The sequence below is a fragment of the Somniosus microcephalus genome, chromosome 6 (genome assembly GCF_052327205.1).
Source record: "Somniosus microcephalus isolate GS21.2 chromosome 6, FLI_Smic_1.0, whole genome shotgun sequence".
In the NCBI taxonomy this organism is placed as follows: Eukaryota; Metazoa; Chordata; class Chondrichthyes; order Squaliformes; family Somniosidae; genus Somniosus; species Somniosus microcephalus.
The window spans coordinates 241,330,484-241,356,225 of NC_140992.1; the positions used below are offsets into that span (position 1 = coordinate 241,330,484).

A 25,742-nucleotide genomic window follows, 5' to 3' on the forward strand; every position below is an offset into this window, starting at 1 on the left:
ACCATTACCGCTCGGTAATGCAACATTGTAGTGTAATCAAACACAATGGTCTCTTCATTAAATAAAAGAAGAAACATATTTAACATCAACATTAAAATTGCACAAATACATTCTCTTTTGTAATGTAATTTTTGTAAATTGTCCGACTGCTTCACTCAGTCTAGCCTTTGCTGTTAAAGAGCATAGGAACAGGAATAGACCATTCAACTCCTCCAGCCTATTCTGACATTCAATTAGATCATGACCGATCTGTATGTCAATTCCACTTAAATGAGACCAGCGAGCTGTGGACACCTATTGGGCGCCCCCAGGCTCACGGACAAAGAGGAGGATTGATCGGGACGGGGACCGATCAAGGAACGGAGGGCTAGGAGACATTGGGTGGGGTGGGGGAGGGTCAAGGTGGCACTCAGGAGAGGGATCGAGATGGCGGTAGAAAGGGGTGTCAAGGTGGAGTGGGGGGTAGAGGCGGCGATAGTGGGGGGTGGTCAAGGTGGCAGTAGAGAGGGGGGTTCGAGGCGATGATAGTGAGGAGGGGTCATGGCGGCGGTAGAGAGGAGGGTCGAAGCAGTGATAGAGAGGAGGGTTGAAACAGTGGTGGGGGGGTCGAGTTGGCTATAGAGAGGGGGTGTCAATGCGATGGTAGAGGAGGGCCGAGGCAGCGGAAGTGAGGGGGTCGAGGCAACAGTAGAAGGGGGTCAAGGCGGTGAGAGAGAGGGAGGGCTGAGGTGGTGAGAGAGAGGGAGGATTGAGGCGGTGAGAGAGAGGGGGGTTGAGGCAGTGAGCGAGAGGGAGGGTTGAGGTGGTGGAGAGAGAGGGAGGGTTGAGGTGGTGGTTGTGGGGGGGTCGAGGCAGCAGTAGCAGGAGGGTCAAGGGATGAGAGAGAGGGAGGGTTGAGGTGGCGGTAATGGGGGGTTCGAGGCAGCAGTAGAAGGGGGTTCAAGGGGGAGAGAGAGAGGCGGGTCGAGGTGGTGAGAGAGAGGGAGGTTGAGGTGGTGAGAGGGGGGTTGAGCTGGTGAGAGAGAGGGAGGGTTGAGGTGATGAGAGAGGGAGGGTTGAGGTGGTGAGAGAGGGAGGGTTGAGATGGTGAGAGAGGGGGGTTGAGGTGGTGAGAGGGAGGGTTGAGGTGGTGAGAGGGAGGGTTGAGGTGGCGGTAGTGGAGGGGTTGAGGCAGCAGTAGGAGGGGGGTCAAGGGGGTGAGAGAGAGGGAGGGCTAAGGTGGTGAGAGAGAGGGGGTCAAGGGGGTGAGAGAGAGGGAGGGCTGAGGTGGTGAGAGAGAGGGAGGGTTGAGGTGGTGAGAGGGAGGGAGGGTTGAGGTGGTGAGAGAGAGGGGGGTCAAGGGGGTGAGAGAGAGGGGGGTCAAGGGGGTGAGAGAGAGGGAGGGCTGAGGTGGTGAGAGAGAGGGGGGTTGAGGTGGTGAGAGAGGGAGGGTTGAGGTGGTGAGAGAGGGAGGGTTGAGGTGGTGAGAGAGGGAGGGTTGAGGTGATGAGAGAGGGAGGTTGAGGTGGTGAGAGAGGGAGGGTTGAGGTGGTGAGAGAGGGGGGTTGAGGTGGTGAGAGAGGGAGGGTTGAGGTGGTGAGAGAGGGGGAGGGTTGAGGTGGTGAGAGGGGGGTTGAGGTGGTGAGAGAGGGAGGGTTGAGGTGGTGAGAGAGAGGGAGGGTTGAGGTGGTGAGAGAGGGGGGTTGAGGTGGTGAGAGAGGGAGGGTTGAGGTGGTGAGAGAGAGGGAGGGTTGAGGTGGTGAGAGAGGGAGGGTTGAGGTGGTGAGAGAGGGGGAGGGTTGAGGTGGTGAGAGAGGGAGGGTTGAGGTGGCGGTAGTGGAGGGGTTGAGGCAGCAGTAGGAGGGGGGTCAAGGGGGTGAGAGAGAGGGAGGGCTAAGGTGGTGAGAGAGAGGGGGTCAAGGGGGTGAGAGAGAGGGAGGGCTGAGGTGGTGAGAGAGAGGGAGGGTTGAGGTGGTGAGAGGGAGGGAGGGTTGAGGTGGTGAGAGAGAGGGGGGTCAAGGGGGTGAGAGAGAGGGAGGGCTGAGGTGGTGAGAGAGAGGGAGGTTGAGGTGGTGAGAGAGGGAGGGTTGAGGTGGTGAGAGAGAGGGAGGGTTGAGGTGGTGAGAGGGAGGGTTGAGGTGGTGAGAGGGAGGGTTGAGGTGGTGAGAGAGAGGGAGGGTTGAGGTGGTGAGAGGGAGGGTTGAGGTGGTGAGAGAGGGAGGGTTGAGGTGGCGGTAGTGGAGGGGCTGAGGCAGCAGTAGGAGGGGGGTCAAGGGGGTGAGAGAGAGGGAGGGCTAAGGTGGTGAGAGAGAGGGAGGTTGAGGTGGTGAGAGAGGGAGGGTTGAGGTGGTGAGAGAGAGGGAGGGTTGAGGTGGTGAGAGAGGGAGGGTTGAGGTGGTGAGAGAGAGGGGGGTTGAGGTGGTGAGAGAGAGGGAGGGTTGAGGTGGTGAGAGAGAGGGAGGGTTGAGGTGGTGAGAGAGAGGGAGGGCTGAGGTGGTGAGAGAGAGGGAGGGTTGAGGTGGTGAGAGAGAGGGAGGGCTGAGGTGGTGAGAGGGAGGGTTGAGGTGGTGAGAGGGAGGGTTGAGGTGGTGAGAGAGAGGGAGGGTTGAGGTGGTGAGAGGGAGGGTTGAGGTGGTGAGAGAGAGGGAGGGTTGAGGTGGTGAGAGGGAGGGTTGAGGTGGTGAGAGAGAGGGGGGTTGAGGTGGTGAGAGAGGGAGGGTTGAGGTGGTGAGAGGGAGGGTTGAGGTGGTGAGAGAGGGAGGTTGAGGTGGTGAGAGAGAGGGAGGGTTGAGGTGGCGGTAGTGGAGGGGTTGAGGCAGCAGTAGAAGGGGGGGTCAACGGGGTGAGAGGGAGGGCTGAGGTGGTGAGAGGGAGGGTTGAGGTGGTGAGAGAGGGAGGGTTGAGGTGGTGAGAGAGAGGGAGGGTTGAGGTGGTGAGAGGGAGGGTTGAGGTGGTGAGAGAGGGGGAGGGTTGAGGTGGTGAGAGAGGGAGGGTTGAGGTGGTGAGAGAGAGGGAGAGTTGAGGTGGTGAGAGGGAGGGTTGAGGTGGTGAGAGAGGGAGGGTTGAGGTGGTGAGAGGGAGCGTTGAGGTGGTGAGAGGGAGGGTTGAGGTGGTGAGAGAGAGGGAGGTTGAGGTGGTGAGAGAGGGGGGTTGAGGTGGTGAGAGAGAGGGAGGGTTGAGGTGGTGAGAGGGAGGGTTGAGGTGGTGAGAGGGAGGGTTGAGGTGGTGAGAGAGGGAGGGTTGAGGTGGTGAGAGAGACGGAGGGTTGAGGTGGCGGTAGTGGAGGGGTTGAGGCAGCAGTAGAAGGGGGGTCAACGGGGTGAGAGAGAGGGAGGGCTGAGGTGGTGAGAGGGAGGGTTGAGGTGGTGAGAGAGGGAGGGTTGAGGTGGCGGTAGAAGGGGGATTGAGGTGGTGAGAGAGGGGGTTGAGGTGGTGAGAGAGGGGGGTTGAGGTGGTGAGAGGGAGGGTTGAGGTGGTGAGAGAGAGGGAGGTTGAGGTGGTGAGAGAGAGGGAGGGTTGAGGTGGTGAGAGAGGGAGGGTTGAGGTGGTGAGAGAGAGGGGGGTTGAGGTGGTGAGAGGGAGGTTGAGGTGGTGAGAGAGGGGGGTTGAGGTGGTGAGAGAGAGGGGGGTTGAGGTGGTGAGAGAGGGAGGGTTGAGGTGGTGAGAGAGAGGGAGGGTTGAGGTGGCGGTAGTGGAGGGGTTGAGGCAGCAGTAGAAGGGGGGGTCAACGGGGTGAGAGGGAGGGCTGAGGTGGTGAGAGGGAGGGTTGAGGTGGTGAGAGAGAGGGAGGGTTGAGTTGGTGAGAGAGAGGGAGGGTTGAGGTGGTGAGAGGGAGGGTTGAGGTGGTGAGAGAGGGGGAGGGTTGAGGTGGTGAGAGGGAGGGTTGAGGTGGTGAGAGAGAGGGAGGGTTGAGGTGGTGAGAGGGAGGGTTGAGGTGGTGAGAGAGGGAGGGTTGAGGTGGTGAGAGGGAGGGTTGAGGTGGTGAGAGGGAGGGTTGAGGTGGTGAGAGAGAGGGAGGTTGAGGTGGTGAGAGAGGGGGGTTGAGGTGGTGAGAGAGGGGGGTTGAGGTGGTGAGAGAGAGGGAGGGTTGAGGTGGTGAGAGGGAGGGTTGAGGTGGTGAGAGAGAGGGAGGTTGAGGTGGTGAGAGAGGGGGTTGAGGTGGTGAGAGAGAGGGAGGGTTGAGGTGGTGAGAGAGAGAGGGAGGTTGAGGTGGTGAGAGAGGGGGTTGAGGTGGTGAGAGAGAGGGAGGGTTGAGGTGGTGAGAGGGAGGGTTGAGGTGGTGAGAGGGAGGGTTGAGGTGGTGAGAGGGAGGGTTGAGGTGGTGAGAGAGGGAGGGTTGAGGTGGTGAGAGAGAGGGAGGGTTGAGGTGGCGGTAGTGGAGGGGTTGAGGCAGCAGTAGAAGGGGGGGTCAACGGGGTGAGAGAGAGGGAGGGCTGAGGTGGTGAGAGGGAGGGTTGAGGTGGTGAGAGAGGGAGGGTTGAGGTGGCGGTAGAAGGGGGATTGAGGTGGTGAGAGAGGGGGTTGAGGTGGTGAGAGAGGGGGTTGAGGTGGTGAGAGGGAGGGTTGAGGTGGTGAGAGAGAGGGAGGTTGAGGTGGTGAGAGAGGGGGGTTGAGGTGGTGAGAGAGAGGGAGGGTTGAGGTGGTGAGAGAGAGGGAGGGTTGAGGTGGTGAGAGAGGGGGTTGAGGTGGTGAGAGGGAGGGTTGAGGTGGTGAGAGAGAGGGAGGTTGAGGTGGTGAGAGAGGGGGGTTGAGGTGGTGAGAGAGAGGGAGGGTTGAGGTGGTGAGAGGGAGGGTTGAGGTGGTGAGAGAGAGAGGGAGGGTTGAGGTGGCGGTAGAAGGGGGATTGAGGTGGTGAGAGAGGGGGTTGAGGTGGTGAGAGAGGGGGTTGAGGTGGTGAGAGGGAGGGTTGAGGTGGTGAGAGAGAGGGAGGTTGAGGTGGTGAGAGAGGGGGTTGAGGTGGTGAGAGAGAGGGAGGGTTGAGGTGGCGGTAGTGGAGGGATTGAGGCAGCAGTAGAAGGGGGGGTCAACGGGGTGAGAGAGAGGGAGGGCTGAGGTGGTGAGAGGGAGGGTTGAGGTGGTGAGAGAGGGAGGGTTGAGGTGGCGGTAGAAGGGGGATTGAGGTGGTGAGAGAGGGGGTTGAGGTGGTGAGAGAGGGGGTTGAGGTGGTGAGAGGGAGGGTTGAGGTGGTGAGAGAGAGGGAGGTTGAGGTGGTGAGAGAGAGGGAGGGTTGAGGTGGTGAGAGAGGGAGGGTTGAGGTGGTGAGAGGGAGGTTGAGGTGGTGAGAGAGGGGGGTTGAGGTGGTGAGAGAGAGGGGGGTTGAGGTGGTGAGAGAGGGAGGGTTGAGGTGGTGAGAGAGAGGGAGGTTGAGGTGGTGAGAGAGGGGGGGTTGAGGTGGTGAGAGAGGGAGGGTTGAGGTGGTGAGAGAGAGGGAGGTTGAGGTGGTGAGAGAGAGGGGGGTTGAGGTGGTGAGAGGGAGGTTGAGGTGGTGAGAGAGGGAGGTTGAGGTGGTGAGAGAGAGGGGGGTTGAGGTGGTGAGAGGGAGGGTTGAGGTGGTGAGAGGGAGGGTTGAGGTGGTGAGAGAGAGGGAGGGTTGAGGTGGTGAGAGGGAGGGTTGAGGTGGTGAGAGAGAGGGAGGGTTGAGGTGGTGAGAGAGGGGGGTTGAGGTGGTGAGAGAGGGAGGGTTGAGGTGGTGAGAGAGAGGGAGGTTGAGGTGGTGAGAGAGGGGGGTTGAGGTGGTGAGAGAGAGGGGGGTTGAGGTGGTGAGAGAGAGGGGGGTTGAGGTGGTGAGAGAGAGGGAGGGTTGAGGTGGTGAGAGAGGGGGGTTGAGGTGGTGAGAGGGGGGTTGAGGTGGTGAGAGAGGGAGGGCTGAGGTGATGAGAGAGAGGGGGTTGAGGTGGTGAGAGAGGGGGGTCGAGGTGGTGAGAGAGAGGGGGGTTGAGGTGGTGAGAGAGAGGGGGTTGAGGTGGTGAGAGAGAGGGAGGGTTGAGGTGGCGGTAGTGGGGGGGGTTGAGGCGGTGGTAGTGAGGGAGGGTCGAGGCGGTGGTAGTGAGGAGGGGGGTTGGGTGAGCAGTGGCCAACAGTGGCCCATAGTTTTATTGTGGGGTTGGAAGGAGCACGTCTGCTCCTCCTGGCTCCACACTGAGGTAAGCATATTTTGCAAACTTACCTTTTTCGTGGTGGCCTGCAAAAATACCTTTAAGGCACCAGTTAGGCCGCATGTAGGCCTGGAATTCCTGAATGCAGCCAGCCCCATGATGGAAACACACTCCAAATTAAATCCACTTCATGGTTCTCATGTCTTCTCTGACTGACCTCTTACTAATGTAGTACTGAAAGAATTTTTTACTGTTATGTTTTACCTATGCTTCTTTCCCAGGTCTTTTTTGTCCCTCTAATCACCCTTACAACTCAGTACAGCTCAGATTGGGAACTGAGAGGAGTAGGGTTTGGACCTATTCCCATGAAAGTATATATTTACCCGCACAACACCTACTGCATGGCTTTGAGTGTTATTGCTGTAACACTCAGCATCACTGCACCAGCCACACGTTCACTTTTAAAATTATATATCTATATATATAACCTCTGCAGATGTCATGTTTTTTATTAACATGTGAATAATTTTAAGTTCATGAAAACATTTAGACAGAACTTGAAAGCTTTCTTTTATCAAACAACTGATAGACGTTTAAATACTCCAAATAATGAATATTTGCAAAAGCACTTCTGTACAACTATGTCTGTTATTCAATAGACATTTCTGACATGATTATTGTGCCATTTTACAAATGTACTTTGCTAAATATGCAAAGGAATCCTTCAAAATCTCCACAAACTCTGATCAAGAAAAGAAGTAAAGCATGAATTTATAACTGGGATTCTTACCACTTTCCTCAGAATTTCATCTGGTACATTGCGCTTATGGTTACATATGGCATAGGCAGATGAGTGGCTGAATATGATGGGAGCCTTTGAAAGCTGCAGGACATCATTCATTGTCTTGACAGAAGTGTGTGCTAAATCGATGATCATTCCCAGGCGGTTCATCTCTCGGATGATTTTCTTAGATGCAATAAAAAAGAGTAATAATTCCATCGTTTTATTCAAATTATGATGAAGCTCATTTATCAAATTATCTTGGAGATAATTTCATTCTGACTACTTGTAATACGTCACTGTCTTAGTTCCCAGTCTTACTCGCCTATGACAGCGTATGCAGACGTGGTCATAAGTGCCCCGCAAGTTCCGGGTTTCTGCCTGCGATGCGCATGCACGAAAACCCGGAACTTGCGATCTGTCAAGTTTCTCCTTGACAGATTGTACCCATCCGCTGTAAATTCACTTTCGCTGGCACAGAGTTGGGTGCCCAGCGAATACCCACCAACTTTTATGCCTGGTAAAAGCAGGCAGAAGGTCTTCTTTTACTAGCGTAAGGGTTTAAATAAATGTTTAAATAAATTTTTAAAAAATGATTTAAACATTCATTTACATTTAAAATGAGTTTAAGTCAATTTTGTCCCGATTAAAAATGTTTTAATGCAGGCCCAGGAGCGCAAGAGTCCGAGGCTCTGGAGGCAGCAGGTAAGTATGGAGTTTTCTTGCGCTTTGGAGGCCTACGTGGGCGGCAAGCCTCCGACCGCAATTTCCAGGTCACTGTCTGCCACCAAGCTGAAAGTAGATTCTAGCCCAGTTTAATACTTATTCTGCTGAATAAACAGGAGCTTTGTTAACTGTAATGTATATACCTTTAAGGGGGGGAACTACTTTTTACAGCTCATGTATACTGTAGTACCGGCAGTGGCCACACCTGTATATAGTACTGAGTAGTAATCTGTACAATTCAGTTCCAGAGTGAGCCACGTTGAGTAAACACCTGTTGTACCATTCTCCTGCAGTCTTGTGTCTTACTACTGACGGACACAACATTGGCGACGAGGCAAATTCGATCCTACCTGCAACTCTGCATCACCTCCCAGGGATTCGTTCCTGGAGACCAGTAGATTGGAGGTCAAGGCCAGAGACACAGGTGTCGACCACGGGTAACTGCCCAGTCATCCAGCAGAGACTCGAGAATTGCGGGGGAGGCTGTTGAGAGCCAGGCTTGGCTTTCCAGTCGCGGTGGTCCAGCGAAATGGGCTGGCAACAGGTAGTGCGCAGACCCTTCCCGGACAGCGGCGGGCTAGAGCCCGACCGAGCGGCACAGCAAAGGGCCGAGCAGCGTCGACGGGAGAGAGAGAGGGCAGAGCGCACAGGGCGCAGCCAGTGTTCAGGGGCCGAGCAGCGTCGAGGAGAGGGAGAGAGACGCGCAGAAACCCATGAGTCGCCACCATTGCCATGAGGACCGCCGAGAGCGGCGTTGGTAGCAGCGCAGGAGAAGCGCGCAAAACCTACAGGGCACCGCCATTGCCACGAGGACCGCCGAGAGCGGCGTTGGCAGCAGCGGGGGAGGAAGGAAAGCGCGGGAGACGCCATTTTAGGCCATTTTAAACCACACCCAAAATGCCGAAGAGTGGCAGTATCACCACATTTGACAATGAAGTCAAAGATTGGACTACATATGTCGAACGAATAGAGGTATACTGCAAGGCAAATGAGGTGTCAGATGACAAGAAAGCGCCGGTATTGTTAAATTTAATGGGTGCAAAGACGTATGGCTTATTACGAAATCTAGTAACCCCAGCGAAGCCAGTGGAAAAGAGCTTTGGAGACATAGTGACGATACTACAGGAACATTTAAACCCCACACCGCTGCTGATAGCAGAAAGATTCAAGTTTCACAAACGGAACCAGCATAAGGATGAAAGCAATGCTGAATATTTAACAGAACTGCGCAAACTATCGAAACACTGCCAGTTTGGAACGGGACTGGCAGATACCTTAAGGGACAAGTTTGTGTGTGGGCTTCAAAGTGAAGGAACCCAGAAACGGCTTTTATCTGAAAAGGACCTTACGCTGGACAAGGCTTTCAGCATTGTGATATCATATGAAGCAGCAGCACGGGGCGCTGCAGAGATACAACAGAGACCACAAGAACATGGCACAAACGAAATGTCATACAGAACAGAGAAGTGCTATTGCTGCGGCAGAACAACACACGACCACAATGATTGCTGGTTCAAAGACAAAGTGTGCAGACAGTGTGGAAAAGTAGGACACATAGCACGAGTCTGCAGGTCGGGAAAGAAAACCAGCAATAAGAAATCTCCAAAAGAAAAGTACAAGAAGGTACATAAGGTGACGGAGAATAGTTCAGATGAACAAAAGAGTGATACCAACTCCGAAAGCAGGGAGCTGAGTTGTCTGAAACTACATAATGTGATCACAACGGAGGATCACCGAACCATTTGGGTCACTCTCAAGAGAGCAGGAGTCCAGGTAAAAATGGAATTGGACACAGGATCAGCCATAACAGTCATAAACCGACGGGACTACTAGCGGCTATTCTCACACATACCCTTGAGAGACACAAAAATTATTTTGAAGATGTACACGGGGCAAAAAGTCTACTCCAAAGGAAAAATAAGGGTGACCGTTATATATAACGGTAAGGAAACACCAAAACTAGACCTGTATGTATTGCAAGATGGAGGACCACTATTACTGGGACGTGAATGGATCTGGAAAATACAGCTGGATTGGCATTCCATACAAGCACTGACTGTGGCTGCCAAAAAGGATGACGACGTCACACCTGGGCGACTGTCAAAGATCCTAACCGACACGCAAGAAGTGTTCCAGCAAGGACTCAGAACACTAAAAGGCATGACAGCAACAATTAAAATCGAAGAAAACGCAAGCCCAAAATTTTTTAAGGCCAGACCGGTACCTTATGCGATCCGCCCAGCCGTCGAAGCAGAGCTGGAGAGTTTGGAACGTTCAGGAGTACTGTCCAAGGTAGACTGGAGTGAGTGGGCTACACCCATCGTCCCTGTGATGAAAAAGTCGTTGAGCAGCACGCCTGGGGAACCAAGGAAGGTTCGCATCTGTGGGGACTTTAAGGTAACAGTGAACCCAGTCCTTCACACCGTGCAATATCCACTTCCGCGGATTGAAGATATTTTCGCCTCGCTATCTGGAGGGAAACGCTTCACTAAGATTGATCTGGCCCAGGCGTATCTGCAAATGAAGGTAGAAGAAGCATCGAAAAAATTCCTCACAATCAACACCCATAAAGGTCTCTACCAATACAACCGGCTGGTATTCGGGGTAGCATCAGCTCCGGCTATTTGGCAAAGGGCAATGGAACAAGTCCTGCAAGGGATCCCAGGGACCCAGTGTTATTTGGATGACATCCTGGTCACGGGCGAAAATGACAGTGATCACCTCGCCAACCTGGAGCAGGTGCTCACTAGATTGAAGGAATATGGGCTCCGAGCTAACCGCCCCAAATGCGAGTTTTTTAAAAAACAGATCTCGTATTGTGGCCACGTTATCGATAAAGAGGGGTTACATAAGTCCCCTGAAAAGATTGAGGCAGTAGTCAAGGCTCCAGCACCGGAAAACGTGTCACAACTGAGGTCGTTCCTCGGGCTGGTAAACTACTATCATAAGTTCTTGCCAAATTTGTCTAAAATACTACACCCACTGAACACCCTACTGCAAACTGGAGTGCCATGGAAGTGGAGTGACGAATGTAAACAAGCTTTCCAGAAGAGCAAAACACTAATCACATCGAAAGAGGTATTGGCCCATTTCAACCCAGCACTACCAATTCGGTTGGCGTGTGATGCGTCACCCTAAGGCATTGGAGCGGTGCTGTCGCACAAATTCTCGGACAGCTCAGAGAGGCCAATAGCCTTTACGTCACGATCACTAACCTCAGCCGAGCGTAACTATGCCCAGATTGACAGGGAGGCCCTCAGCCTAGTGTGGGGAGTGAAAAAGTTCAATCACTATCTGCACGGGCAGAAATTCACCTTGCTGACTGACCACCAGCCTCTTGTCTCCATTTTTAATCCGAAGAAGGGCGTTCCGGTGATGACTGCGCAACGACTACAAAGATGGTCACTCTTTCTAGGGGCACACCACTATGAGATTGAATATAAGGGCACGAAACAGCATGGAAATGCTGATGGACTATCACGCCTGCCACTGCCTACTGCGGAGGAAGCACCAGCAGTGGATCCTGTCGAAATATTTCATTCGACTATAGTTGAATGCCTACCGGTAACTAACGCTCGTATAGAAAAGGAGACCTGAAATGACCCGACACTGTCTCGGGTATTTGTTTTGACGGTGAAGGGATGGCCAGCACATGGCGACTCACTGTTGCCAGCATTCTCGACAAGAACAGAACAGCTGTCAGTGTGCCGGGGGACCTTGATGTGTGGATCCCGAGTGGTAATTCCACCCAAGTTAAGGGATAGAGTGCTCAATGAGCTTCATGAGGGTCATCTGGGAGGGGTAAAAATGAAAAGCCTTGCCAGGGCTTATGTGTGGTGGCCGGGAATCGATAAACAAATCAAGGACCTGACCAAGAGCTGCTCAGGATGCCAGAAAGTCCAAACTGCACCACCACATGCCCCTCTACACCCATGGGAGTGGCCCTCACCTCCATGGCAATGGGTGCATATTGATTTTGCTGGTCCATTCATGGACTCAATGTTTTTAATAGCCGTGGATGCGCACTCGAAATGGCCTGAGGTCATCAAAATGTCCTCCACCACCACGGAGAAAACTATTGCAGTCCTACGGACCATTTTTGCCAGGAACGGCTTGCCAGAACAGATTTGCTCCGATAACGGACCACAGTTTGTGTCCGAAGAGTTCCAGAGGTTTATGAAGAAGAATGGGGTAAGGCATTACACATCCGCCCCGTATCATCCAGCCACAAATGAATTGGCTGAGAGGTTCATACAAACCTTTAAGAAGGCAATAAAGGCTATGTACAATGACAACATTCCGCTGCAGCATAAGGTGGACAATTTCCTGTTCGCCTACCGGAATGCGACACATGCAGTCACCAACCAGGCCCCAGCCATGATGTTCTTTAACCGAAGGTTAAGATCTCGCCTGGATTTGCTCAGACCAAACGTACGAAGAGATGTTGAGAGTAAGCAATTCCAGCACATCCATGAGAAGCCAACAAGGAGCTTCAATGTAGGGCAACCAGTCTTGGCCCGCGACTACCGAACAGAAAAATGGCAGCCAGGAACGATATGCACACGGCAGGGCCCACTAATGTACACAGTGGACGTTGGGGAGAACATCGTGAGACGCCATGCTGACCAGATCCTAGAGTCACAGGAACAAGTCAACCCCTTGCCTCGCCCATACGTACCTGGTGAGGAACCCGACGTACAGGTCGCATCTACCCCAGAAACAGTAGCATCGGAAGCTGATGACCCAACCGACGACAGGGTGCCAGAATCGCCTCCGCACCAAGAGCGAGACACTCGGGAAAGGCGCTATCCAGAAAGGATCAGGAAGCCTCCCCAAAGACTGAATATATAAATGGACTATTTTCAGCTAACGTTGTATGTTAAAAGTGTTAATTGTAATTAGTTTGATATTTAATTGTTAAATGAGTGTTATGGTACTGTTAATCTAAAAGGGGAGGAATTGTAATGTATATACCTTTAAGGGGGGAACTACTTTTTACAGCTCATGTATACTGTAGTACTGGCAGTGACCACACCTGTATATAGTACTGAGTAGTAATCTGTACAGTTCAGTTCCAGAGTGAGCCACGTTGAGTAAACACCTGTTGTACCGTTCTCCTGCAGTCTTGTGTCTTACTACTGACGGACACAACATTAACTTAATAACTTCTACAGGTATTTTACTCTGTTACAGCTTGCTGCTCCAATCACTATCAAAATAATGAAGAAAATTATATAATTTGGTTTATTTACAAAGGACTGTATAATTGTATGGTTTCTATAACTCTACTTTATGTCCAGTACTTCAGGATTGTCGGATTTTTTCAGTTATCGTTACACCACTTTAGGAGCACCTAGAGCACAAAGCCTGCCGCAGTTCAAGGAGAAGGTCCACCACCGCCTTCTTAGGGCAACTAGATACGGGCAATAAATGCGGTCTTGCCAGCGTCGTCCACATCCCAAGAACATATTAAAAAAATGTGAATATTTTGAAAGTTGAAAATGTCTTTCAGAATTCCAGGAGTCAAACAGCAATATCTACAAAATACACTTTCTGCAAATGAGCCTGTATTGTCCACATATGAACCCGATTGCTTTGTATACCAAAACATTCCTATGTTGCACCATTTACGGATAGCTCTAAAAGGAATTAGTATCTAAATTCCACACAAATCATTTTACAAAACTGCATTCTGACATGGGGCCTTGACTGCCAGGAGTCTGTCAGAAATTTGGGGTGCACCCCTCCCTCACGACTTTCTGTCCATTCATTTTAATGCTTGGAAAATCCAGGGAGGCACGCAGCCGAATTCCCAACAGGTGCTCCTGGTTGAGTATTGCAGAGGTTGGGGATGGCATCAAACGGGAAATTAGAGACGCGTGCAATAAGGGCACAGCAGTTATCATGGGTGACTTTAATCTACATATAGATTGGGCTAACCAAATTAGTAATAATACTATGGAGGAGGAATTCCTAGAGTGTATACGGGATGGTTTCCTGGATCAATATGTCGAGGAACCAACTAGAGATCAGGCCATCTTAGACTGGGTATTATGTAATGAGAAAGGATTAATTAGCAATCTTGTTGTGCGAGGCCCCTTGGGGCGGAGCGATCATAATATGATCGAATTCTTCATTAAGATGGAGAGTGAAGTAGTTGACTCAGAGACTAGGGTCCTGAATTTAAATAAAGGAAATACGATGGTATGAGGCGCGAGTTGGGTAGGATTGATTGGGGAATGTTACTCAAAGGGTTGACGGTGGATAGGCAATGGCAAACATTCAAAGATCACATGGATGAACTACAGAATTTGTTCATCCCAGTTTGGCATAAAAATAAAACAAAAAAGGTGACTCAACTGTGGCAAACAAGGGAAATTAGGGATAGCATAAGATCCAACGAGAGGACATATAAATTGGCCAGAAAAAGCAGTAAACCTGAGGATTGGGAGCAGTTTAGGATTCAGCAAAAGAGGACAAAGAGGATAATTAAGAGGGGGAAAATAGAGTATGAGAGTAAGCTTTCAGGGAACATAAAAACTGACTGTAAAAGCTTCTATAGATATGTGAAGAGAAAAAGATTGGTGAAGTCAAGCGTAGGTCCCTTGCAGTCAGAATCAGGGGAATTTATAATGGGGAACAAAGAAATGGCTGACCAATTAAATACATTTAAATACTTTGGTTCTGTCTTCAAAAAGGAGGACACAAATAACTTCCCAGAGATGCCGGGGAACACGGGGTCTAATGAGAGGGAGGAACTGAATGAAATCAGTATTTGTAGGGAAATGGTGTTAGGGAAATTGATGGGATTGAAGGCCGATAAATCCCCAGGGCCTGATAATCTACATCCGAGGGTACTTAAGGAAGTGGCCCTAGAAATAGTAGATGCATTGTTGGTCATCTTCCAAAATTCCCATGGATTGGAGGGTAGCTAATGTTACCTGTAGTGTATGTACCCGTCTACCTTTAAGAGAACTATTGTATGTAACCGTCCACCTTTAAGAGAACTACTTTAGGTGTTGCACTACTTTGTTGGCTTCTGTATACTGTAATACCGACGGTGACCACACCGGTATATAAGTGCTGTGTCAGGATTTATTGGGCAGATTCGCCCTGACCTTCGAATAGTAAAGTCCTGTTTTAAGTTACTCTGGTAGTCTGTGTATTAATTAACTAAACAACCCACAGACTTTACAGTGGCGACGAGTCCGATCGTACCCTGCGGCAACAATACTTCCGAAGCAGTTAACGAGCGTCGAGAAGAGGCAACCGCCCTCGTCATTCTGCTGGGAGAAAACTCGAGTCTGCAGAGCTGGAAAGGAGGAAGAATTCAGAGACAAAGACTTCCATCAGCAACAGGCACTGACTGTCCCTTCTGCCACGGTGAGGAGTGAGCCGATCAGCACGAGAAGCAAGCCGGCCACGGTGACTGTGAGTAAGGGAAAAGTAAAAAGAATAACCGGAAGATAAGGGCGGTGCACTCGACCACGGTCGAGGGGGAAAGGAGCCGGACAGAAGTCGGGCCCAGAGGCGCTGAGACTGGGGCAGCATGGAGCAAGGAAGCCGCGGTACAGACAGGCTGGGGACGCAACGGCGTCGTGAGACAGCTAGACCGCGACCGGCAAAAAAGGCCGGGCAGCGACCGAAGCCACGAAGCGCTGCGACCGGGAGCGTAGGCGCGGGAAGATATAAAAACTCAGCCGCAGCCGGGGAGGGAAGCACCGGACTGCGAGAGGGCTGGGAGGCGCGATTGGGAGCCGAGCGAGCGGGAGAGGCAGAGCCGACCAAGGGAGACTGAGCGAGAGCTAGTCCAGCGGCTGAAACTGTTCGCCGTCAACGGGGTGTACCCAGCGCCGGTAGAGCCGAGCGAGCGGGAGAGAGACAGAGCCCGAGCAAGGGGAACTGAGCGAGAGCCAGCCCAGCAGCTGAAACTGTTCGCCGTCAACGGGGTGTACCCAGCGCCGGTTGCCCTGCCGAGAAAAGGGAAAGCACTGAAGCCGACGCGCAGGCTGTGAACCTGAAAGCCAGCGGCCGTCGCCCGTGGGGAAAGTGTACCCCTCCCGCCAGGGGAAGAAACGCGGGAAGCCGCCATTAGGCGGAGAAGAAGACAGAAGCGGGGAACCGCCATTGAAGTGGGCGGGGAGAGAAGATAAGCGCGGGAAACTGCCATTTTCGCGGGAACCGCCATCTTGAAGAAAAAAAAAAGAAAATTTAAAGAAATAATCCGTGGCGTTATCAGGAAGAGAGGAAGATGCCTAAGCGTGGTAACATCAACGATTTTAATTCCGAGGTAGAAGACTGGGCCACGTATGTGTGAGGCCAATAAAATAGAAGAAGATGACAAAGCTATAACCTTGCTAAACTCGATGGGCGCGAAGACATACGGGCCCTTGAAGCATCTACTAGCACCAGCTAAACCGGCGGATCAGACTTTCGATGATATTGTTGCTGTCCTGAAGGATCATTTTAACCCCGCACCACTGATGTTAGTGGAACGATCCAAATTTTACGCGAGAACGCAACGGAAAGAGGAAAGCAACGCGGAGTACCTGATTGAACTGCGTAGGCTAGCGAAACACTGTCAGTTTAGGGAAAATCTGGCAGAGGCACTCAGAGACAAATTCGCGTGCGGAATGTCGAAGGAAGAAACACAAAAACGACTGCTCGAAGAGAACGATCTTACACTTGATAAGGCTGTCCTTATTGCTGCATCGAACGAAGCCGCAGCGAAAGGAACGGCGGAAATGCAGCTAAAGGCAGCGGCACTCAGTGTGCAGCAAATTACTTCGGGTACAACGAAATGCTATCGTTGTGGGAAGACAACACACGACCAGAACCAATGCTGGTTTAAAAACCAGGAATGTAGGAAATGTGGCAAGCTCGGTCACATAGCTAAGGTATGCCGGTCAGGAAAGAAGACCAACAATAATGAGTCACCACAAAAGAGGTACAGAAAGGTACATGAGGTGACTAGGAAGAGTCTGGAAGAACAGAATTCGGATTCACACTCCAACTGCAAGGAACTGGATAGTCTGAGAATTCACAATGTGAGTAATGAAGCTGACCGACAAGCTATCTGGATCACACTACAGATTGCAAAAGTCCAAGTGAAAATGGAAGTGGACACCGGATCGGCGTTGATGGTCATGAATAAGCATGATTATAAAAAGTTATTCAAGCATATTCCCCTACAGGATACGGAACTAGTATTGCAGACATACACGGGGCACAAAGTATACCCCATCGGAAAGATAGAAGTCAAGGTGAGATACAAGGACAAAGATCACCAAAGGATGGACCTGTATGTGTTGCCGGAGGGAGGTCCACCACTTCTGGGACGGGAGTGGATCAGGAAAATAAAGATAGACTGGCATTCACTAAACACCATGACGGTAGATTCCGGAAAGGAAGATGTCAAACCTGAACGGTTGTCCAGAATATTGGATGAAGCTAAAGAGGTATTCCAGCAAGGACTGGGAACACTGTGAGGAATTAAAGCAAAGGTTAAGATTGCAGAACATGCAAGCCCAAAATTTTTCAAAGCCAGATCGGTACTTTACGCGATACGACCTGCTGTGGAGGCAGAACTGGAAGAACTTGAACGATCAGGGGTACTGTCAAAAGTGGACTGGAGTGAGTGGGCCACGCCCATTGTTCCCGTCATGAAGTCTTCACCAAGTAACAAGCCAGGGGGACCGGGGAAGGTCCGCATCTGCGGAGACTTCAAGATCACAGTGAATCCGGTGCTTCACACGGTACAATACCCGCTTCCGCGGATTGAAGATATCTTTGCTTCGTTGGCTGGAGGGAAACACTTCACCAAGATAGACCTGGCACAGGCATACTTACAAATGGAAGTCGAGGAAGAGTCGCGTCAGTGCCTCACCATCAACACACACAGAGGCTTGTATCGTTATAATAGACTGGTTTTTGGGGTAGCTTCGGCTCCAGCAATTTGGCAGAGGGCCATGGAGCAGGTATTACAAGGAATTCCAAGCACGCAGTGTTACTTAGACGATATCCTGATTACGGGAGAAGACGAGGAAGAACACCTCACAAATTTGAAACTGGTGCTCACTAGGTTGAAGGAATATGGCCTTCGAGTTAATCGCAAGAAATGTGAGTTCTTCCAAAAACGGATCTCGTACTGCGGTCATGTCATTGACCGAGAGGGGCTGCACAAGTCACCTGACAAGATAGAAGCTGTCGTGAAGGCCCCCGCTCCGGAAAACGTATCACAGTTAAGATCATTCTTGGGGTTGATTAATTATTATCACAAGTTTCTGCCGAATCTATCCACGGTGCTGCATCCGCTGAATGCTCTGTTGCGGAAAGAAGTACCATGGAAGTGGAGTGAGGAATGTAAAAAGGCCTTTCGCAGAAGCAAGGCGTTGATTACCTCTGAAGAAGTGTTGGCTCATTTCAACCCAACGTTACCTCTTCGTCTAGCTTGTGATGCTTCCCCCTATGGAATTGGAGCAGTACTTTCACACAAGTTACCAAATGGCTCGGAAAGGCCAGTGGCATTCGCGTCCCGATCATTGACCTCCGCGGAGCGAAATTATGCTCAAATAGATAGGGAGGCCCTCAGCCTTGTGTGGGGTGTAAAGAAATTCAATCATTACCTGCAGGGCAAGAAGTTCACATTACTGACAGACCACCAGCCGTTGGTGTCCATATTCAACCCTAACAAGGCCGTTTCCACCATGACAGCGCAAAGGTTACAGAGGTGGTCCGTGTTACTTGGGGCACACCAATATGACATCGAATACAAAAGGTCCAAACAGCATGGAAATGCTGATGGGTTATCGCGCTTGCCATTGCCGATAGTAGAAGAAGCGACTACAGTGGACCCGGTAGAGATGTTCCACTCATCCATAGTGGAATGTCTACCAGTAACAAATTCGATGATCGAAAACGAAACAAGAAATGACCCGACTCTCTCATGAGTCTATGATTTAACGGTGGAAGGATGGCCAGCACAGGGCGAACCAACGCTGCCAGCATTTTCGCAGAGAAAAGAACAGCTGTTAGTGTGTCGAGGAACCCTGATGTGTGGATCTAGAGTGGTGATTCCACCCAAACTTCAACAGAAGGTGTTAAAGGAGCTGCACGAGGGACATCTGGGTGGAGTGAAAATGAAGAACCTAGCAAGAGCGTTCGTGTGGTGGCCAGGCATTAATGGGGACATCGAAGAAATCACTAAGAGCTGTCTAGGATGCCAGAAGGTCCAAAACGCGCCACCACAGGCTCCTCTGCATCCATGGGAGTGGCCCTCATTTCCTTGGCAAAGGGTACACATCGACTTTGCTGGTCCATTTATGGACTCAATGTTTCTAATAGCGGTGGATGCACACTCCAAGTGGCCGGAGGTAATAAAGATGTCCACTACCACCACGGAAAAAACCATCACAGTGTTAAGGACCATGTTTGCTAGGAATGGGCTGCCGGAACAGATCTGTTCTGATAATGGACCGCAATTCGTGTCCGAAGAATTCAAGAAATTCTTAAAGAGCAATGGGGTTAAGCACTACACATCAGCCCCATACCATCCCGCCTCCAATGGATTGGCTGAAAGGTTTGTCCAGACCTTCAAGAAGGCCATAAAGGCCATGGGTAATGAAGCCATTAACTTACAACATAAGGTGGATAGCTTCTTGTTGGCGTACAGGAATGCAACACATGCGGTCACAAATCAAACTCCCGCCATGATGTTTTTTAATAGACGACTAAGATGCCGGCTGGATTTGCTTAAGCCAAACGTCAGAAGGGACGTAGAGAACCGGCAATTCCAGGGCATGAATGAAAGGCCAACTAGATCTTTTCAGATAGGTCAACAAGTTTTGGCCCGGGACTACCGTACCGAGAAATGGCAGCCTGGAACTATTGGAAAAAGGCTAGGGCCGTTGATGTATACGGTGGACATTGGGGACAGTATAATAAGGTGCCATGTTGACCAGATCATAGGGTCAGCCACAAATGGCCAACCTACTCCACCACCTTACACGGTTAATGTTGAGACAGAGATACCCAGAACACCTACCTCCGATCTGGTAATACTGGAATCAGATGAACCTGACACTGTCCTTCAAGCCGAATCGACCTTGCCAGAAGCACCTGCTACCCCGCCGGGAGTTACGACACCACCGAGGCGTTATCCGGACAGAGTCCGGAAACCTCCAGAGAGACTGAATCTGTGAACTGTCTTGCATAAAGTTGTATATATGTTATAATGTATGTTTAATGGGGAATCAGTATGTTGTAAGCTAAAAAGGGAGGATTGTAGTGTACGTACCCGTCTACCTTTAAGAGAACTATTGTATGTAACCGTCCACCTTTAAGAGAACTACTTTAGGCGTTGCACTACTTTGTTGGCTTCTGTATACTGTAATACCGACGGTGACCACACCGGTATATAAGTGCTGTGTCAGGATTTATTGGGCAGATTCGCCCTGACCTTCGAATAGTAAAGTCCTGTTTTAAGTTACTCTGGTAGTCTGTGTATTAATTAACTAAACAACCCACAGACTTTACATTACCCCACTGCTCAAAAAAGGTGGTAGAGAGAAAACGGGGAATTATAGACCGGTAAGCTTGACATCGGTAGTGGGTAAATGCTAGAGTCCATTATAAAAGATGTAATAGCAGAGCACTTGGAAAACAGTGACAGGATCGGACAAAGTCAACATGGATTTACAAAAGGTAAATCATGCTTGACTAATCTACTGGAATTTTTTGAGGATGTAACTGGTAGATTAGATAAGGGAGAACCAGTGGATGTGGTGTATTTGGACTTTCAGAAGGCTTTCGATAAGGTCCCGCATAAGAGATTAGCATGTAAAGTTAAAGCACATGGGATTGGGGGCAAGGTACTGATTTGGATAGAGAACTGGTTGGCAGACAGGAAGCAAAGAATTGGAATAAACGGGTCTTTTTCCGAGTGGCAGGCAGTGACTAGTGGGGTACCGCAGGGATCGGTGCTAGGACCCCAGCTAGTCACAATATATATTAATGATCTAGACGAGGGAACTAGATGTAATATCTCCAAGTTTGCAGATGACACAAAGCTGGGTGGGCGTGTGTGCTGTGAGGAGGATGCCGAGAAACTCCAGTATGATTTGGACAGGTTGGGTGATTATACTGCATCTGCCATGCATCTGCCCAATGTGGATAAATGCGAGGTTATCCACTTTGGTGGCAAAAACAGGAAGGCAGATAATTATCTGAACGGCAATAGATTGGGAGAAGGGGAAGTGCAACAAGACCTGGGTGTCCTTGTGCACCAGTCACTGAAGGTAAGCATGCAAGTGCGGCAGGCAGTTAAGAAGGCAAATGGTATGTTGGCCTTCGTAGCGAGAGGATTCGAGTACAGGAACAAGGATGTCTTGCTGCAGTTGTACAGGGCCTTGGTGAGACCACACCTTGAGTATTGTGTGCAGTTTTGGTCATCTTATCTGAGGAAGGATGTTCTTGCCATGGAGGGAGGGCAGCGAAGATTCACCAGACTGATACCTGGGATGGCAGGAATGACGTATGAGGAGAGATTGGGTCGATTGGGCTTATACTCGCTGGAGTTTAGAAGAATGAGAGGGGATCTCATTGAAACTTATAAAATTCTAACAGGACTAGACAGACTAGATGCAGGAAGGATGTTTCCGATGGCGGGGGAGTCCAGAACCAGGGGTCACAGTCTAAAGATAAGGAGTAAGCCATTTAGGACAGAGATGAGGAGGAATTTCTTCACCCAGCGAGTGGTGAACCTGTGGAATTCTTTACCACAGAGGCAGTGGAGGCCAATTCATTAAATATATTCAAGGAGTTAGATATATTTCTTAAGGCTAAAGAGATCAAGGGATATGAGGAGAAAGCAGGGACAGGGTACTGAGTTGGGATGATCAGCCATGATCTCATTGAATGGTGGAGCAGGCTCGAGGGGTCGAATGGCCTACTCCTGCTCCTATCTTCTATGTTTCTATGTTTCTAGACAAGGCTCTGCGCCAGGAATGTGATTGCATAAAATTGCCTCTATGTGTTTGACTTTTATGGTTTGTAATTTGGTAGGCAGAAGAGTCTGAAAAGCCTGTCATCTTGGTCATCTTGGTCATCATAATGTCACATGCAATGATGTGTTTCAAGGAGATCACATTCCACATCTGGGCTTGCAGCAAATGATAAAAGATGTTTGCCCAACAGATTTTCATTGAAGACTTTGCCCCTTGAATTTTTGAAATATTGATTCAATGTATAGATTCGATTAGTTCATCGAAGCCTTGCATTCATAGATGGAATACATTGATTGACACATCGAGATTTCAAATTAAACACCCTTCAGCATTAGTGGTGTACACTAACCTTTCCAAATTCGGACAGCCCATTACTCTCAGGTTGGTCATCTCCAGTGTCCACAAGCCAGTTGTCCGCCCTGAAAGATTTGAAAAACTGGTCTTTTATCTCTTGGATATGGGTTCAAATCGAGCAGAGACTGATGGGGTGAAAGTTTCCTGTGTTTGTTGGCTGTAAGGGTCCTTTGTGAAGTGAGTCTGTCAGTCTTAATCACAATCATTTGTCATAGCTTCGAGTGGGTTTGGGCCAACAGCACAAAACTGACTACAATTTGGCATCGTACTAGTACTTAATGGGTACGTATTTGTGAGCCCACAGGGGCTGCAGCATGTGGGAATTAGCTCCCCACGAATAATTGATCAGGGACTCATCTGAAAGTCCAGATAGAAATGGATGTGTGCTAACAATCAAACTGGAGTGCTGTCACGTTCCATTCTGCTAACACCACCATTGCAACTTCTGTTCGCCTATATCAAGAGTTCAACATAGAACATATATGGATCATCTTTTAAACAAAGAGAAAAAAAGTGTCCGAACTTTGTCTTACCATGGTGTGTTACAGCTATGTGTGAGGGTCATGTACCGCACGCCCAGCTGATAGAAGAGGCGGAGTGTAGCCATGTTGCTGTCTATGGAGTGTCCGCCCTCCACACCAATTAAACTGGCCACTTTATGATTTCTGAAAGCTGTCCTTATACCTGTAATAGAAAGGAATTATATAGATTATATCCAATCATTCACTGGGGTTCAGATTGAGGTGACTTAGACTCCTCCTGTCAAAATGCTTAGAACATGGCCTTGTCATAGCCAACACCTTGTTCCATCAGAGAGACAAGTATAAGGCTTCATGGCAGCACCCTCGATCCAAGCACTGGCATCTGCTGGACTGCGTCATCGTCCGAGCGAGGGACCGCAAGGACGTCCGCATCACCCGGGCCATGACAGGAGCTGATGACTTCTGGACAGACCACCGCCTAATCTGTCATCTCCATCAATGTAGCCCCAAAACAACGGCGGCAACAGAAACAATGCCGCAGGAAAATTAACGCTGGACTCAAAGACCCTGCTAAGAAAGCCCTATTCAGCCTGTGCCTCACAAATAACCTGACGACTCCCAGTGATGCAGAGACACAGAGTGCCCACAGCGTCTGGTCTGCACTCAACGCCTCCATAATCAGCACCTGTGAAGAGACGCTCGGTCACTCGACCAGGAAACACCAAGACTGGTTCGACGAGAAAGACCAGGAGATCCAGGAGCTAATAAGCCGCAAGCGCAAGACATTTCTAATCTGGAAACAGCAACAGAACTCGAGAGCAAGAAAGCAGCTCTACAGAAGCCTGAAGGCCAAGGTCCAACAAAAAACTCGTGACCTAAAGAACAGATGGTGGGTGGGGAAAGCGCAGGAGGTCCAGCAGCTAGCCGACAACCACAACCAAGACCATCTACGGCCCAAGCACCCAAGGCCCTTCCCCACTGCAGGCCAAGAATGGAGAGGTACTCATCAAGGACAGGGAAGCAGTCAGTGCCCGCTGGAAGGAGCACTTCGAAGATCTCCTTAACCACGACTCTGTCTTCGACACGAGTGTCCTCAACTCCATCCCACAGCATGCTACCCACCACCTCAGCACAACCCCAGCTCGGCACGAGGTTGAAAAGGCCATCCAACACCTGAAGAACAAGAAGGCCTCAGGAGCAGATGGACTCCCCGCCGAGGCACTAAAGCATGGCGGAGAAGCACTACTGGCGCGAATTCATGAACTCATTTCTCTTATCTGGAAAGAGGAGCGCATGCCAGTGGATCTCAGAGATGCCGTAATTGTGACCATCTTCAAGAAAGGTGACAAGTCTGACTGCGGTAATTACAGAGGAGTTTCCCTGCTATCTGCCACAGGGAAAGTCATCGCAAGAATCCTCCTCAATCGCCTTCTCCCAGTGGCCGAAGAGCTCCTCCCAGAGTCGCAATGTGGATTCCGCCCACTAAGGGGCACAATGGACATGATCTTCACTGCACGTCAATTACAAGAGAAATGCAGGGAACAGCACCAACTGCTGTACATGGCCTTCTTTGATCTCACAAAGGCCTTCGACACTGTCAACCGTGAGGGATTATGGAGTGTCCTCCTCAAATTCGGCTACCCTCAAAAGTTTGTCACTATCCTCTGCCTGCTTCACGGCGACATGCAAGCCGTGATCCTGACCAACGGTTCCACCACAGACCCAATTCATTACGAACCGGGGTCAAACAAGGCTGTGTCATCGCACCAACGCTCTTCTCGATCTTCCTTGCTGCAATGCTCCATCTCACCCTCAGTAAGCTCCCCACTGGAGTGGAGCTAATTTACAGAACAAACGGGAAACTGTTCAACCCCCGTCGCCTCCAGTCCAGATCCAAGGTCGTCCCATCCTCTGTCGTCGAATTACAGTATGCAGACGATGCTTGCATCTGCGCTCACTCGGAGGTCGAACTCCAAACCATCGTCAACATCTTCACTGAAGCATACGAGAGCATGGGCCTTACACTAAACATCCGTAAGACAAAGGTCCTCTACCAACCTGCCCCCAGCACACAGTGCTGCCCTCCGATTATCAAAATCCACGACAAGGCCTTGGACAATGTGGACCACTTTCCATACCTCGGGAGCTTACTGTCAACAAGGGCAGACGTCGACGATGAAGTCCAACACCGCCTTCAATGTGCCAGTGCAGCCTTCGGTCGCCTGAGGAAGAGTGTTTGAAGACCAGGACCTCAAACCCGGCACTAAGCTCATGGTCTACAGGGCAGCAGTGATACCCTGATGTATGCCTCAGAGACATGGACCATGTACAGCAGGCACCTCAAAGCACCAGAGAGGTACCACCAACGCTGCCTCCGCAAGATCCTGCAAATCCATTGGCAGGATAGGCGCACCAACGTCAGTGTTCTTGCTCAGGCCAACATTCCCAGCATCGAAGCTTTGACCACGCTCAATCAGCTCTGATGGACGGGTCACATTGTCCGCATGCCCGATACGAGACTCCCAAAACAAGCGCTCTACTCGGAGCTCCGGCACGACAAGAGAGCCCCAGGTGGGCAGAGGAAACGCTTCAAGGACACCCTCATAGCCTCCTTGAAAAAGTGTAACATCCCCACCGACACCTGGGAATCCCTGGCCCAAGACTGCACAAAGGAGAAGCATCCGGGAAGGCGCCGAACACCTCAAGTCTCTTTGCCGGGAGCTAGCAGAAGCCAAGCGCAGGCAGCGCAAGGAGCACCCCACCCACCTGCCCCTTCAACCACCATCTGCCCCACCTGTGACAGAGACTGTAGGTCCCGCATTGGACTAATCAGTCACCTGCAAACTCATTTTTAATGTGGAAGCAAGTCATCCTCGGTCCCGAGGGACTGCCTAAGCTGAAGCTGACTTAGTACATTTATATTTGGCAAATAACTTTCAGGAGATTTCTATTTTTAATATTTGATTCTACTCATTTTATTTAATTTCAAAACCTACTTTAGTATTTGGAAAATATGTATTAATTGAAAAGCTGGATCATATCTTCTGTTGAACAGCTTTATATCTTTCAGGTAATAATTCCTTCTTCAGATACCTAAACAGAGTTACATTTTGCTCTGTTTGACAGTGAAAAACTAACCATGAATGAAAAAGGAATGTAATATCAGTAGAACATGCTAGTGGGCTATTTGGCCATATGTAGTGCTTCTCTTGGCTTTCTTATTCCTCCAAAAGTGGATTAACCAATATTAGCAAACAGAAAGAAAAAGAAGATTATTGTTTTTAAATCCTTAATGAAGAATTTGTACAGCATTCCGTATTTC

General features: G+C 50.3%; 1 protein-coding gene across 1 annotated transcript in view; it reads right to left on the minus strand.

Moving 5' to 3' along the window:
* The window catches only part of dpep1 (dipeptidase 1), a 97,449-nt gene that overhangs the window by 23,588 nt on the left and 48,119 nt on the right, over nt 1-25,742 (minus strand). The window contains exons 4-6 of the mRNA XM_085991641.1: nt 22,472-22,622; nt 21,934-22,003; nt 6,865-7,041 (exon numbers count right to left, since the gene is read on the minus strand). Coding sequence (XP_085847767.1) covers nt 6,865-7,041; nt 21,934-22,003; nt 22,472-22,622 — 398 coding nt within the window. The remainder of the gene's footprint in view (nt 1-6,864; nt 7,042-21,933; nt 22,004-22,471; nt 22,623-25,742) is intronic.